This window comes from Amphibalanus amphitrite, unplaced genomic scaffold (assembly GCF_019059575.1).
Source record: "Amphibalanus amphitrite isolate SeventyFive unplaced genomic scaffold, NRLGWU_Aamphi_draft 000853F_arrow, whole genome shotgun sequence".
In the NCBI taxonomy this organism is placed as follows: domain Eukaryota; kingdom Metazoa; phylum Arthropoda; class Thecostraca; order Balanomorpha; family Balanidae; genus Amphibalanus; species Amphibalanus amphitrite.
In genome coordinates this window covers 58,932-73,331 of record NW_024882347.1, presented here as the reverse complement: position 1 = coordinate 73,331, position 14,400 = coordinate 58,932, and the positions used below count along the sequence as shown (strand labels likewise).

Here is a 14,400-nt window from a genome sequence, read left to right as displayed (position 1 = left end):
GGGCGAAGGCACCCATGCCATGACACGTGCTCTCGCAAAATACCCAATGACTGAAGCGCTACTCTCATTCCACGCACCGGTCATTGGACTGTTTTGTCTGGCCGGGCCAGGGTTTGGCAGCCGACTAACAGAGCTGAGACCATCGGATGTCGGCGCCTCAACCGGAGCTCTAACATCGTTTGGGTCAGCCGGAGCGGGCCAGAGCCCCCCCCCCCCCCCCCCCCCCCGGCAGCTCCTGGTGGTGCCCTGGCTGTCTTCAGCACACTCCGCGCCCCACATCACATCCCCGGACAGCATTCATCCCCATCCCCGCTCGTCGGCCGCTGCTGGACCGTGTCGACAGGGCTCATCGAGGCGAAATTTCTCGAGTTGCCGGGTCATGTTAGTATTGGCCTGGCAGTGGTCAGCCGGTCTCATAAGCGGCGCGGTGCCAGCCACTGCCACGGCGCCGGTCGTACACCGACACGGCCACAGGCTGAGCGATCCCGCTCGTCCGGCTGCGTTCGCCACTTAAAAACCAAGGATCGCGAGTCACGAGACGGGTATTTTTATACCACGCGGAGCCAGACCCTGTGTGGCTCGTGCCACTCATATAAAGCATTACCAGGGGCGGGTTTCCCAGTTAAGACCGGCGAAAATCCTAAACGGCTTTGCTGAGCGTGACGGCAGCCTTGGGTGCCGCGGCTCTGTGGTGTGTGTCGGGAGGGCTGCGCCGGTTTGGCACCCCGCGCCAGTTTCGCAGACGTTCTGCTCTCATGACTCAGCGTCGGACGATGGACACGGACGGGGGAGATGATGCCTCTAATCATCGCCGTGGCCCCTTTGTCTGCAGTACCTGATAACGGTGACACGAGGTCCCGTCGCTCATCACAGCACGACATCAGAATGTTGGCAAGATTTGCGAATGTAAGCCGCCACGATTCCCTGTCACACAAACTGTCATGAATGGACAATGACACAGACAGGTGTGCAAGCGCATCGTGCAGACTCCTCACAATGGGATTGCACATTCAAGCGCTTTTGCAATATTTCCGTTTGAGATCAGAGCTACCAGTTTCTCGGGATAGCATCATTTTGAGAGCATAATTTTCAGTGCCCTTTGTTACCTGTATCTTCTCCCCGTAAGAGTGTACGCGAAATCCCCCGTGACAACGCTGGGCTTCACTGCAGCATTGGCACCATGTGCTAGCCTCATTGAATTACCAATATCTCATGGACTCATGGTGCTATCACAAAAACAACACCTGCTGGGACTCATACTTACATACCTCCTACTTAACCTGATTTATTGCATCTACCGATGCGAACATAACTAAATGTCTTCAAGGAGGATGCAAAAGCATCTGCAGTCCATTCATCGCTCAGCCCTTCTCCAAACACATTATTCGTTGCTCTATGTCACGAGCCTCACATTCGCTCTCTGTACCCTATATCAGATCACGACCAAAGTCACGATGATGATGCCAGGACGTTCAAATATTCAGTTTGATTGATTGAGTCGTGGAACTGACGATGATGTGCAATGGGCATATCACAATGTGGCGGTTAGGAAAATAGCAGAATGTTGATGCATGTTGCAATAATGTAGGTAACTAGTGTTTCTAGGTATGTTGATGATAAGATTGCATAGCACACCTAATCTTTCAATCATCGCTGCTTTGCCTGTTCAATACGCTACCTAATTGAATACACGTTTACTGATTTTAACTGCATATCACTTATAACGTTTAATCAATACTGACGAAGGTCCAGCAAAGCATTACATTGATTCGGTGTTGATAACAATAGGTAAAGTTTCATTGAAGCAGTCAGTTTTACTCCTCACAGCGACGTGGATGCTCGCCAGGTAGTGAATGGAGTCCAGTTGCTATCGTACGAGCGCGGTCCCCGTCGCAGTGCCATCTCATTGATAAACTCGGCTGCAGCTGGATCTGCAGCGACCCAGCGCGCTCGTGCTCGGATAAGCTGGAAGTCGTGAGCAGCTGAGCACTGCTCGTGAGTCCCTCAGCCAGCACTTTTGTCGCGAGCGCTGTCGGAGATCGGTAACACCAAGTTTGACAGGTGAAAGGGTAGGAGGAAGAGAAAAAGAGCAGACAGCAGCACTTGTTTATCCGCTCTCCGTGGGAGCGGCGTACGAGCACGCGGCGAACGGAGGAGTGGAGATGAACAGCGAAAGATGGCAAGGTCAGAGTGACGAAAACAGCACCGAGGGCCCTGGGCACGAGCGGCCGCATTGTTGTCGTCACATTAGCCGGGTTATGTACATCTGCTCAGGAGGAGCACGGCGCTGCCGGCGCGGACAGCTGAGTGACGGCCGGCTGTCGGTTGCTGTCAGCTGTCGGCTGCCGGCTGCTGTCAGCTGTCGGCTGCCGGCACGGCGAGCGATGACAGACACCACTCGGCCCGAGTCGGCTGCAGCTCGTCGGCGGGGTGCATCGAAAGCGACGCGGCGGCCGTCGGTCCGCACCTCGCCGACTGCCGGTCCGGGGAGCTGCTGGGCGAGACAGAGGCGGGCGGCTCCCGCGCCGCTCTGAGTAACTCTCAGCGGCTGTGTTTCACGGTCACAGCCAATGCCGTCGTGCACGATGTTTGTATTGAAGGGGACGGCCCCGTAATAGCCGAGCCATGTCCGGTACCAGCTGGGATCAGTTATACGGAAACGAACTAATCTTCTCGCGGGAACACTGGTCGTGCAAACACCTGACGCCAATCGTGTGGATGTTTGACGCCTGATGACACATTTTTTGTTGTCTGTTGTGGGGTTCGCAGTTATCTGCAGAAGCATCTCTCATGGTGCATTGATTTTCAAGACGGATCGAATTCGACCGGCTTAGTGTTTCCCCAAAGACGATCAGTTTTTTTTTCTTCTCTTCTTGATGCAATTTTCGATGTGCAGGGTGACAACGGCCGCCAGGCGCCCTTCTCCAGTTCCCGCAGCGGAGAATTTCCGCCAACCACAAACCGGAGTCGGCACGCTGCTCCGCCAGCCGAGCAGCTGCCGGCGGTGTCAGACCACGCCGGCCGGCCAGTTCGACACGTGTTCTAACCGCCGAAAGGGCGGCCAACGCCAGCGACTCGCGCGCGCGAGCTGACGACTCTGAGTTCCACCTGTCGGCAGACGGTAAACACCTGGCTGGGACTGCGCTTAACTGTTAGCGGCGCGGCCGGACCGTGTCTGAAAGGCGTCTTGCAGCGGCCGGGGCGCGAGGCCGACCCCCGGGCCGCGCCCGCCACCGCCGGCGGGGCGTCTCCAAACAGCTCGGGACGCGCCCGCCGGAGGCCGGCCGTCGACGCGTCGTCAGCGACGGGCCCCGGCGGCATACAGGGCGCGCTGGCAGCCGCCGCTGGTATCGGCGAGTGGCGCCAGCGGCCGGCGCGGCTGGTGCAGTGGTGAGGGCCTGACGGCTGCCGTCACCACCCCGGGACAGCCGCGGTCACGGCCCCGGCAGGTGGGGCTAGGGGAGAGATATATGACCCCAGGGCTGCTAGACCAGCATGTTTCAGCGGTGATGGTTCTAGCCTCTAGGACGTTGTTTCAGTTGACTTTAATTCTCTGAGAAAACGGATGTCGGCGCGAGTATAATTTTTCGAAAATGTAGATGATGTTTTCAAGGATGATCTCTAAAATGCTGGTGAATATCAGTCCAGGAACAAGTGTCATTGCAGAAAAGGAAATGGCTGGTTTATTACGGAGCGAGCGAAGCGAGCGTAGTCTTTCCTTAGATTAACGGAAATTTCTGAGTATGAGCGGCCGGCCGGCCGGCCGGCCGGCCGGCCGTGGTCACGCTTTTGCGAGGCTTATATCTCAGCAACCACTTGACCGATTTACACGCGGTAATTTTTGTACGGTAGCTTCATTCCTTCTACCAAGTATTGGACTATTCCCGATGCATGTGGGTGACCCCTTATGCACGTGCCACGTGCAAAACGAAGAGGTGTCAGTTTTGTAATTGTTGCAATATCTCGGTAACTACTTGGCCGATTGCGCTGAAAGTTGGCATGTAGGTAGGCACCCACTAGGCACTGCATATACATGTGCCAGAGTTGGGGTGCTGCTGCACGTGCGCACGTGCAGGGGTCGTTTCCAGATCTCGGGAACGGCTGGACCGATTGCGCTCAAATTTGGTACACGGTTAGGGACCGGTTAGTAGGGTGCCGTGCACAAGTCAGTTGGGACCCATTTTGCACGTGCGCACGTGCAGGGTGCCGCTTCCAGATCTCGAGAACGGCTGGGCCGATTGTGCCCAAATTTGGCACATCGCTAGAGACCAGTTAGTAGGGTGCCGTGCACAAGTCAGTCCCCCTCGCAATTTCGCACGTGCAAGGCCCACCCTCTCGCTCGCTCCGTTAGTCGCCCCAAAAGGCGTTATACTGGTCAGATTATACTGACACGTGATCCGTCGTGACCTATACATGAATCTAACAATGACAGTCGTCACAATAATCATGTAGTCCAACGGTGTTGAGTCAGAGCCAGAAATGCGCCAAAAGTGTTTGCTCATGTAATTGTGGTTGAAAGCTACACGGCTTTCAGATTCCAATGAAGATGTGACCGACATTCTAGCCGTGAGTGACAGAGCACGCCCTTTACCAGGCGGGGAACATTTCACAGCTGTGACTCAGCGACACGTCTGGTGCACTAAATCGGTTGAAGAAATTAATTTCGCGAACTCGGTGTATAACACGTTATTGTGAACAGGAATTGTTCAATGCAAGCTGAGCTTAGGCGATAGTCACAGAAGACACCTAATATGAAATAATATTTTCGGAGTTTCTTGAGTGATATATATTGAAAAATTAAAAACTCAGCATATATCGGACGTTTCGTGTTCGGTTTAACACTTCATCGGCGATACTCTCATCGCCGATGTATCGCCGTATGAAGTAGAGTATAGAGTATCGCCGTAGAGTATCGCCGATGAAGTGTTAAACCGAACACGAAACGTCCGATATATGCTGAGTTTTTATTTAATTTCAACGAAAGCTGAGTACTATATTGAAAAATTGATAGCAAATATTTCGATACTCGTACACGGAGAAAAATAATTACTCTCCCCGGGAATCACGATCCCCTATTTGGAAATCAACTGACACCCATGGTGTAATCCGATTCTGAAAAACAGTGTCCATACACCGTTTTTTAGTGTAAATTGATCTCGGTCAGAATCACATACCCAAGGGTCATTTGACTCCCAAAATCTTGACTCCCATTTTAGGTGTCGTGTCAAAAGATCCTGCACGGTGTCAGTGTAAAATGACACATCTAAGCGTTTTTGACGCTATAATGAGGAGTTTTTATATCCTATAGGTGTCATTTCACACAGTTGAGTGTTTTCGCAATCCGTGACTCCCTTATTAGGTGTAATTTGATCCTCAGTGGTGTCATAATATTCCCTTCAAATGGCTTATTGAGTGTAATTTGACCCTCGGTAGTGTCATAATATTCCGGTGTCATTTGAGCCCCATTGGGTTCAAATGACACCGGAATATTATGGCACCACTGAGGGTCAAATTACACCTAATAAGCGAGTCACGGATTACGAAAAACGCTCAACTGAGTGAAATGACACCCATAGGGCAGAGCCGCGGAGTCGGAGTCGGAGTCGGAGTCGGAGTCGGTCGGAGTCGACAGTTGTGACCGGAGTCGGAGTCGGAGTCGGAGTCGATTTTAGAAACCCGAGCCGGAGTCGGAGTCGGAGTCACCGAAAATCTGTCGACTCCGCAGCCCTGCTAGGTCTGCGGAGTCGGAGTCGGGAGTTGGAGTCGGTCGGAGTCGACAATTCTGCCCGGAGTCGGAGTCGGAGTCGAAGCTGGTTTTTGAAAGCCGGAATCAGAGTCGGAGTCAGAGTCGCCGAAAATCCATCGACTCCGCAGCCCTGCCATAGGGCTCAAAAACTCCACATGATATTATCAAAAAACACTAAATTATTACAGAAATTGTTTTGACGTCACTGGTGGTAGGAACCAACACTGCAGAATCAAGAGATTTTCGGTGAATCAGACTCCGAATCCAGCTCTGGCTTCCAATATCGACTCCGACTCCGACTACGGCCAGAACTGTCGACTCCAACGGACTCCGACTCTGACTCCGTAACCCTGGTGTGGGTTCAGTGATTTGAGTCAATGCCCAGAGTGACGTCATGTGTGTGCTGCTGGTCCGCCACGAAGATGAAATAGGCCAATCAGCAGGCTGCATTGTCTTGTGACGTCATTTGTGTTAGTCGGTCCACCACGAAGACGAAATAGTGCGACCTTGAGGAAAACCGTTAGAAAGCCGTTGGACTTCAGTTGCGCGCGCGCTGTGCCACGTGGTGTGTGCGGTGTGAGTGAGGGCAGGAATTATTTGAATTTACTTGCTTGTAATGTCGCAAAACGTTGTTTGAAGTGTAGTTTTGTTTCAAGTGATAGTGCATTAACGATAAAGTTCAGTTTTTATTTGTAACTTGCTCTGTACGTATTCAAATAAGGAGGCGCCCTGCACTCGGTGAAATTATGAAGTGAGGACAGTAAGATTGCAACGCACTATGGAAACGGAGGTAAGTTTTTATGTCATTTAGCTGCAGAATACCTAACTCTACCTAAGTAAGTAGCAATAATCACCGGTTGATGGAACATTGTTGAAATGTGAGTAATTCCTTACGGTGAATGGAGTCACGGACCCATGCGCCTTACGATAAGTTTTCATTAGATTTCGCCATACATTTCGTGCCCAAATGTTTTGGAATTTATTGTTGCATATAAAATAAAGAATGACATGCATGTATTGTTAATTTGCGTCACGTGGTTAACAACTGCAATTATGACTCTGTTGGAGAGTGTATTTTGATCCCATAAGGTGTATGATTCCGAGAATCATTTGACAATATCTGGTATAAAGACTGATTGAAAAGAAGACGTCATCGTCAATAGATAAAATTGTAGCTGCAAGGGTGAAGGCACATGTAAGCTACATTTAAAGTCTCGTTGCAGTCTGGCTAATCGTTTCTATAATTTCAGAAGCAGAACATACCCATGAGTATGTTGGTTAGTTGTACCATACTATTGGTCTCAAGATAAGGGCCCAGGCGACCTGTTTTTCTGATGCGATGAATACATATACCCTTTATACCCTCGCCGCAGCTCGGTTCGAGTGCATCCCTCACCCCTGCACACAACCCAATCCCTGCACTCGAATATTACCGGTATTTCTCATATTAGGAGACCAATAGTACCGGTAATATTTATATTAGCTGATGTATGACGCTAGCAGGATCAGGCTCTGAACCGGTATAGAAAAACCATCCCAAGAGTCATTTGACACCGTTGAGGTGACACCTACGAGGGGTGTTTTTTGAAGCGTACCAAAAACGCGCAGTTTCCAGGAGACCGATTACACCCGGAATCAGACACCCCCCGAGGTAATCTGATTCTGGTTGGGAGTGTATTTTATACCACATGTCGTCAAATGATTCCCGGAATCATACACCGTGTGGGATCAAAATACACCCTCAAAATCCGATTACTCCCTGAAGTGACACCTAAAAGGGGTGTTTTTTGAAGCGTACCAAAAACGCGCAGTTTCCAGGAGTCAGATTACACCCGGAATCAGACACTTCAGACACTTCCTAGAGTATTATGACTCTGATTTGGGGTGTATTTTATACCACATGTCGTCAAATGATTCCCGGAATCATACACCGTGTGGGATCAAAATAACCCTCAAAATCCGATTACTCCCTGAAGTGACACCTAAAAGGGGTGTTTTTTGAAGCGTACCAAAAACGCGCAGTTTCCAGGAGTCAGATTACACCCGGAATCAGACACTTTAGACACTTCCTAGAGTATTATGACTCTGATTTGGGGTGTATTTTTATTCCATAAGGCGTATGATTCCGGGAATCATTTGACGACGTACGGTGTAAAAATACACCCTCAACCAGTGTCATAATACCCTAGAAAGTGTCTGATTCCGGGTGTAATCGGACTCCAGAAAACTGCGCGTTTTTGGTACGCTTCAAAAAACACCCCTTTTAGGTGTCATTATTTTTTTCAGTGTAGTGGTACCAATTCAATGCGTGGTACCTCGCATTGAAAAAGGTACCACTACGAGTATCGAAATATTTGCTATCAATTTTTCAATATATATCACTCAAGAAACTCCGAAAATATTATTTCATATTCATTATAACTTGAGGAAAAGGTAACATGACTCTTAAGTCATACATTAAGACACCTAATCATAACGAGAATGCGTAATGTTTGGCAATTATGTAGCCTAATTATAATGCTGCGCTTAACATAAAGCACAGGTGTCAGGTCTGGTTATATGGTTCGAGCACAAAGGTGAATGGTCCATCTCTGACCAGTCCGACCTAGTAAAATGCGTCATAACTCATTCTCTGCCTACCCATACTCCATATTCATATGCTCTCAAATATTCATGATTGCCATTTCCATCAAAACAATTTGCATACGAATGTCATGGCATCAGTTTACATGCGGATACATGAATGACTTAACACAATTAGGCGCCAATACAGAAATAATCTTCGTTCGTTAACAAGTAACTATACCACGCATGCACAAAATAAAGCCGTTCATTTATGAATGATTTGATGCATCATATATTGCTGCTATTAATTTGTTTTTGGAAGCGGGCTCATTTACGAAACATGAATATCGTTTCTTTTTAATAATCCTGCTATCTAGACCATCGTGGCCATTGTCTAGCGTCTAGACAATAAAAAACGAGCCTCAAGCATGTTAAGGTAGCCCAATATTTTGCTGTTGAACAAGTTACCTGCTCGAAAGTAGTGTTTCTGATTAGTGGTCGCAGTACACGACAGAGTGGCTGATGATCACGCACCACAGACCCAACTTACACGGCCCGAGCCACCGTTCTAACCGAGACGGTCGCCAGGAGCAGAAACATGCGCAGTTTTGCATGTTTCTGCTGCTGTCAGCGTTCGACATACCTCGTTAGGACGCGCTTCTAAAAAATTATTTGGTGGAGATAACTTCATAATCTGCCCGTTTCTCAGCAAACTATCATGTACTGCTGGTGTTAAGTGACACCTTTTCAAAATTATGTTGGCTATGGTGCTAGTCAGCTTTCAGTACCTACCTTTTTCGCGCGTGTCAACAACGTTGGTGCGTGTTTCTTACGTTTGTGCATTTGTGATTTCAGTCGTTCAGAGTACAAGTCGTAAAAGACGGTATGTGTGGTGAACAGGCAGTCAATTTTGCAGATAATTTGTTTCTTTTGTCGTGCTTTTGATGATAGTTTCATTTTATCCTCAGTTGAGGGAAGTGTATTCGGTATCTTTGAAATGTCGTTTACTTGACTGCGCCTGTCCCAGGTCATTGGCGTTTTGCATGCTGTAGTAATAATCAATGAACACAAACTTATATCTCATTTAAACCACATATACACGGTGCGACTACGCTTTATCTGAAAAAAGCTGCTGGTATACTTTAGTGACACTTGCTGTGTCTCCTATTTTCCAAACATTCGTCCTTCAGCAGCAGCTTCGCAAACGGCTCGACCACAAATATCCGTCCCTATTCCAGCTGCAGCGGAGAGCAATATATAAAACCGATCCGGGCATTGGCAGAAATGCCGCGAATTTTGCCAAAGATCTGTCACTTTTATCGTGTCAAGCCGGTGGCAGCATTGAGAAAATTCCAACAGCCTGGGTCGGCCAATCTGCTCGTGGAAAGAACACAGTGGATTGCGGTTGGGAATATCACACACGGATTCCGGGCGCGGTTCAAACTTGTGGGCACTTATTGATTGACAGGGGGTGCCCATCAAGATCTGCACTCCATCTGGCAGTTCTACACATGAAGCTCTGCAGATGCATCCCACAGGACCGCAGGAAGCTGGGAATTCCCGGCGGAGAGGTAAGAACAATGCCCCACAATATGTAGTTCCAAATGGATACCTAATTTTGCACAAGAATATAACGTAAAAACAATTCAATAAATACATGTAAATACTAAATAGGCATTTTGCTACTATGATGAGAGCCATCAAAATACATTTCTTCTTTTACATTCCTGGATTTTCAGTTAAATGGGTCTTATTTGGGAGGGTGTATACATACCACTCAGCCAAACCGTTTTCATGCAGGCAGTTTGGACCAAGATTACTTTACTAGACAAGCAACTCACTCTGCACGCTACGCGATAGGTATCCGTCTTGGCGATGGGGCTGATTTCGTTGCTTGTTGACATCCGCTCATTTTTTTTAATGGGTGGATACTGTTTTCACCAACCATCCTTGACGTCATTTTTTTGAAAACGATTGCAGCTTATCTTGATTCGTACCATGATTAGCTGCACCTGCAGTCTGGACCATGAGACCGATCTTCATCGAAAAAGCAGTCCGGTAAACGCTGTTTCCGACTCCGATTGAAGCAAACGGTTACCTAAGGGCTTGATGGTGTCTTTTTATCATTTTTGGAGGCTAAAAAAACTTCTGGTGTGAAATGATCTTGAAGACAAACATGATAAAAGATGATCACATGAGCTGAAATGAAATAGTTTTACGAATATTGGTACTTCCTTCCTTCCTGAAAAGTTCAGTTATAGCGCACCAATCGAAAGACGATCACATTCTTCGGCCAAAAGTTACTGCACTTCACTAAGCGGCGCCGATTCTTCCTACAAAGTAGCCGTCATTTCGGACTAACGTGGCACCTCGGGAGATTGATACGCCAAAGTGGATCAACGAGCACGCGAAGGATTCAACCAAGGCCTTCACAGAATACTATAATGCATTGTGATCAGACGATTTAGTCTGGTCACGCACAGAAATAGCAGTATTGTGGTGTACGTCTCGTCTCCAATGGTATGCTATCGATAACTGTATGGAGGCCGCATGCTTTAGAAAACGGCATTGCGTGCCAATGATTCAACAAAAATATGTTGAACATTTGAATTGTGCACACAAATGTGGGCACTTTGATGCTCTAGGGTCTTGGGCTACATCAAAGCATTAGTTGTTGTCGCCGACTCTGTGGCTCCCCGAAAATGGGCGCACGAGCCTATGCCAGAATTTGTTATAGGTCACGTGCCGAGGTCAACGAATGTGCGTAAAAATGATAGTTTTGGAAAATGAGGTCGATAGAATTTGGCGAGTGTGAATACATTATGAAGTGATCCGGTAAATACGTTTCGATTCGCTCGTTTTAACACATCGATTTAAACGATCTAACGTAACGTACTCGTTCGTATCATCGGAAATGTCAAAGTAATTCGCGACAGTTGTATTGCACAGCCGATGTTACGATCAGCGGCAGAGCGTGCGGTAATTAACCGAAGACTTTACGACAATAACCGAATGAGTTTTGTACGTATCGGAGGCTTATCATCCTCGATTGTGTGTTCGGCGTATCCAAGTGAATTTTTTAAAAGGTCTATATTTGACATTTCATTTAATTGTGTGTTATTGTTATCAAAGTACAAAACTGTTATACACATAAAGCGGAGCATTATATGTGGCAAGATTTCCGTTATCTGCGCCATTGCACACACTCGTTTACTTTGTAATTATGTCGTGCGTACTGCGCAGACATTTTATAACAGCTCAAAATGTCGAATGTCGCAAACGACATGGAATCTAATTTGTAGTGCTTGCTGCTCATAAAGCCCAGTTAACAGGAGCGGGAAATAAACACTCTGCCCATGTATGATTGCACTTGTGTGTTGATTGCTAAATGTGTATCCCTCTGCAGACTTTCTCAGATTTTGATGTATTTCGTGCGGTCGCAAAACATTTGTGGCCGAAGTGAACACACGGTCTTGAGTCATCCCTCAATACCTATACTAATTTTGAAATTAGACCCCACACAATTTGCAGACTTTCTAATAAGTTATAAGATTTACAACCGATGCGGGCGGTTGTATTTGAGCTGTCGTACCATATGTCGGTCGTTATGCTTAGTTTGGCAGATTAGTAATCGTTCCGACTTTGGCTTGGTTTTGATGAAGTAGAGTCGAGGATAAAGATCACGGTGATATACATGGATTTAACTGACCACGTCGGATCTTCGCCAAAAGAGGATGCTGCGTTTCTTATGAACCAGCTTGCCCTTGGCTTTTGTTCCATGGCAACTGTGTCACCAAACGAGGGAAAGATGTAAAACTTATTGGCCAAGAATGAAACTTTTTCAGAGCAGTGAACGTGTAAACAAATCACCGTGTCTTGTTTTGCTGTAGTATATTCGAAACACCCAAAGATAAAGTAATGCGTTGACAATGATTTGAAAATGTTAGGGAGTTAAATGATGCCAAAATTTATCGTGAGAAGTCAAGAATTGTATTATCGTAAGCTTTGCCGCAACGTAAGCTGATCCGCCTTGTTTATTCTTCACATTTCGGCATTTGTGTCGAAACGTTCTTTTTTGTATTCAAAGTCATGCTATGAAAAGAACTGTGGTAGTCAACTGAACACTAGGTCATATACAGGAATGCCGGGCTAAATCACATATCAGAATATTAAGTGCGGCTATCGCGAAAAAAAATCATCGCAAGTAACAATTACTGACATTCCTGCAACAAAAAAGCGTCTTGTTCAACCTACATCCGTCCGTCTCACGCGCGATCGTCACGCAAAATCACGCGATACTGTCTGGCGGCGAGTCACAGCACGCATCATCCATTTCGATAATAGATGGTGCGTCGCGTCCGTCGCGTCCGTCGCTGCCGACGATATGCGAATACTCACCACCAGATGGCGTCAGCGGGAACCATCAGCGTCAGGCAGACGACGATGATGAACAGTCGCATCAGCTGCTCGAGCACCAGCCGACCCCTCATGCTGTCACCGCTGTCATCGCCCCGACGACCGGCGCAGGCGGCGACGCAGGCGGGCGGGACAGGCGGGATGGACAGGCGGGATGGACAGGCGGGCGGGGCAGGCGGGATAGACAGGCGGGCGAGTGATACAAGCGAGTGGCGGAGGCGGTGGGTGATATGGAAAAGTATGGGATAGGATGCGATGTGCGGTTTGTTTTGGTTGAGTGAAGTCCTCAGAATGGGATGAATTGTCGCCTTCTGCTATGACAAACTGTGACGGCTACACCGATACGGTGTTGTGCCCCAGCCTGATACCGGGTAGGCTCCTTCTGTAGATGTTTGGGGTGTCAAAACACCTCTTACAGCACCACTTCACTTTGACGTGTTTCTCTTTTACGCTGGCACCGCCTGTGTAAACACAAACAGCCACCGTTTGGGATAAGCAGCCGTTTCACCACTGACACCACAATCGATCTGTTTGGGTGTTTAGTCTAGTCACCGATCACCAGCGATGTCCCCACGCGTCGCTGTTCTGTCCGCGGCAGGACCTGCCGTCGCTGTGGCTGACCGCGACCGTCGACCGCCGTGCTCTGCGCCGCGTGCGGCCAGGTGCTCCGTCGGTGCTCCACTGTGGCCGCCCGGCGCGCCCGGCGGCCGCTGCTCTGGGGCGGCCGGTCTCGGGCAGCAGACCCGCAGACCCGCCGCGCCGGCCGTGTGCCAGGTGATGGCCCATCCAGGGCGACCGCGGCACCCGGCCGTGGGAGCGTAGGCGACCGGCCCGACCGATCGGTTCGGGGTACTGACGCTTTTTATCGCGCTCAATGAGGAAGGGACACTGCCGAGCTGAGAGGGCGACTCGTGAGGCCGTGGACTCGGACCCAGTGCTCGTGAGCCACAGGTCATGGTTCCGCTGTAATGAATCCGAACGGTAGGAGCCCAGACGTCCCAGGTTCGTGTTCATCAATCACGATAGGATGACGAAAAATCATGTACATTGCTAATGCTCTAGCACTTCAGATGCACATATAAAAGTGAGCTGTACCTCTCACGCTAACAGACAAGGTTTCACATGTCAACTCATCCGGCTAGCTGCTGAGATAGGGAAGGCATGTCCCGTGCGGAAATGTTCCAATCAGCGCTGCAAAACAGACTTTCTTTTGGACCATGCATTGAAGTCAAGGTAAGACTAGCTACTGAGGTAAGTCAGCGCATGGACGTCCTGAGTTCACTAGTGCTTTTATTTTCGCTCTATCCTTACTAGGTAAGAAGTTATACGCGAAAAACATTTGACATGTTTTACCAAAGTTTTTGCACTCATACCCCTCCAAAACCCCCCTAAATATTGACTTGGAGTCACCAAACTTTCACAGAGGCGAGATCCCCTATGGACCCACCTACCCTGTAAATTTGGCGTTTCTAAGTGCCATAGGAGCCAATCGCCAGGGGGGGTCGTACCAACCCCCCCCCCCCTCGCCGTCCGTGTTATGGAAAAGGCCCTCGCCTGGGGAGGGATAATTCTGAACAAAAACTATTGTACATTTTTGTGCAGCAAATCTTTTGAAAAATAACTAAGGAAAGCAACTGATTAGGGGTTTACCGCGAATCATGACACGGAGCCCC

General features: G+C 48.6%; 1 protein-coding gene across 1 annotated transcript in view; it reads right to left on the bottom strand.

The window, feature by feature from the left end:
* Positions 1-13,539, bottom strand: part of LOC122367160 (protein Wnt-6-like) — a 28,747-nt gene extending 15,208 nt beyond the window's left edge. Inside the window, exon 1 of the mRNA XM_043340029.1 lies at positions 12,710-13,539. Within this exon, the coding sequence (XP_043195964.1) occupies positions 12,710-12,801 (92 nt within the window). The 5' untranslated portion in view covers positions 12,802-13,539. The remainder of the gene's footprint in view (positions 1-12,709) is intronic.
* Between the last annotated feature and the right edge of the window lie 861 nt (positions 13,540-14,400).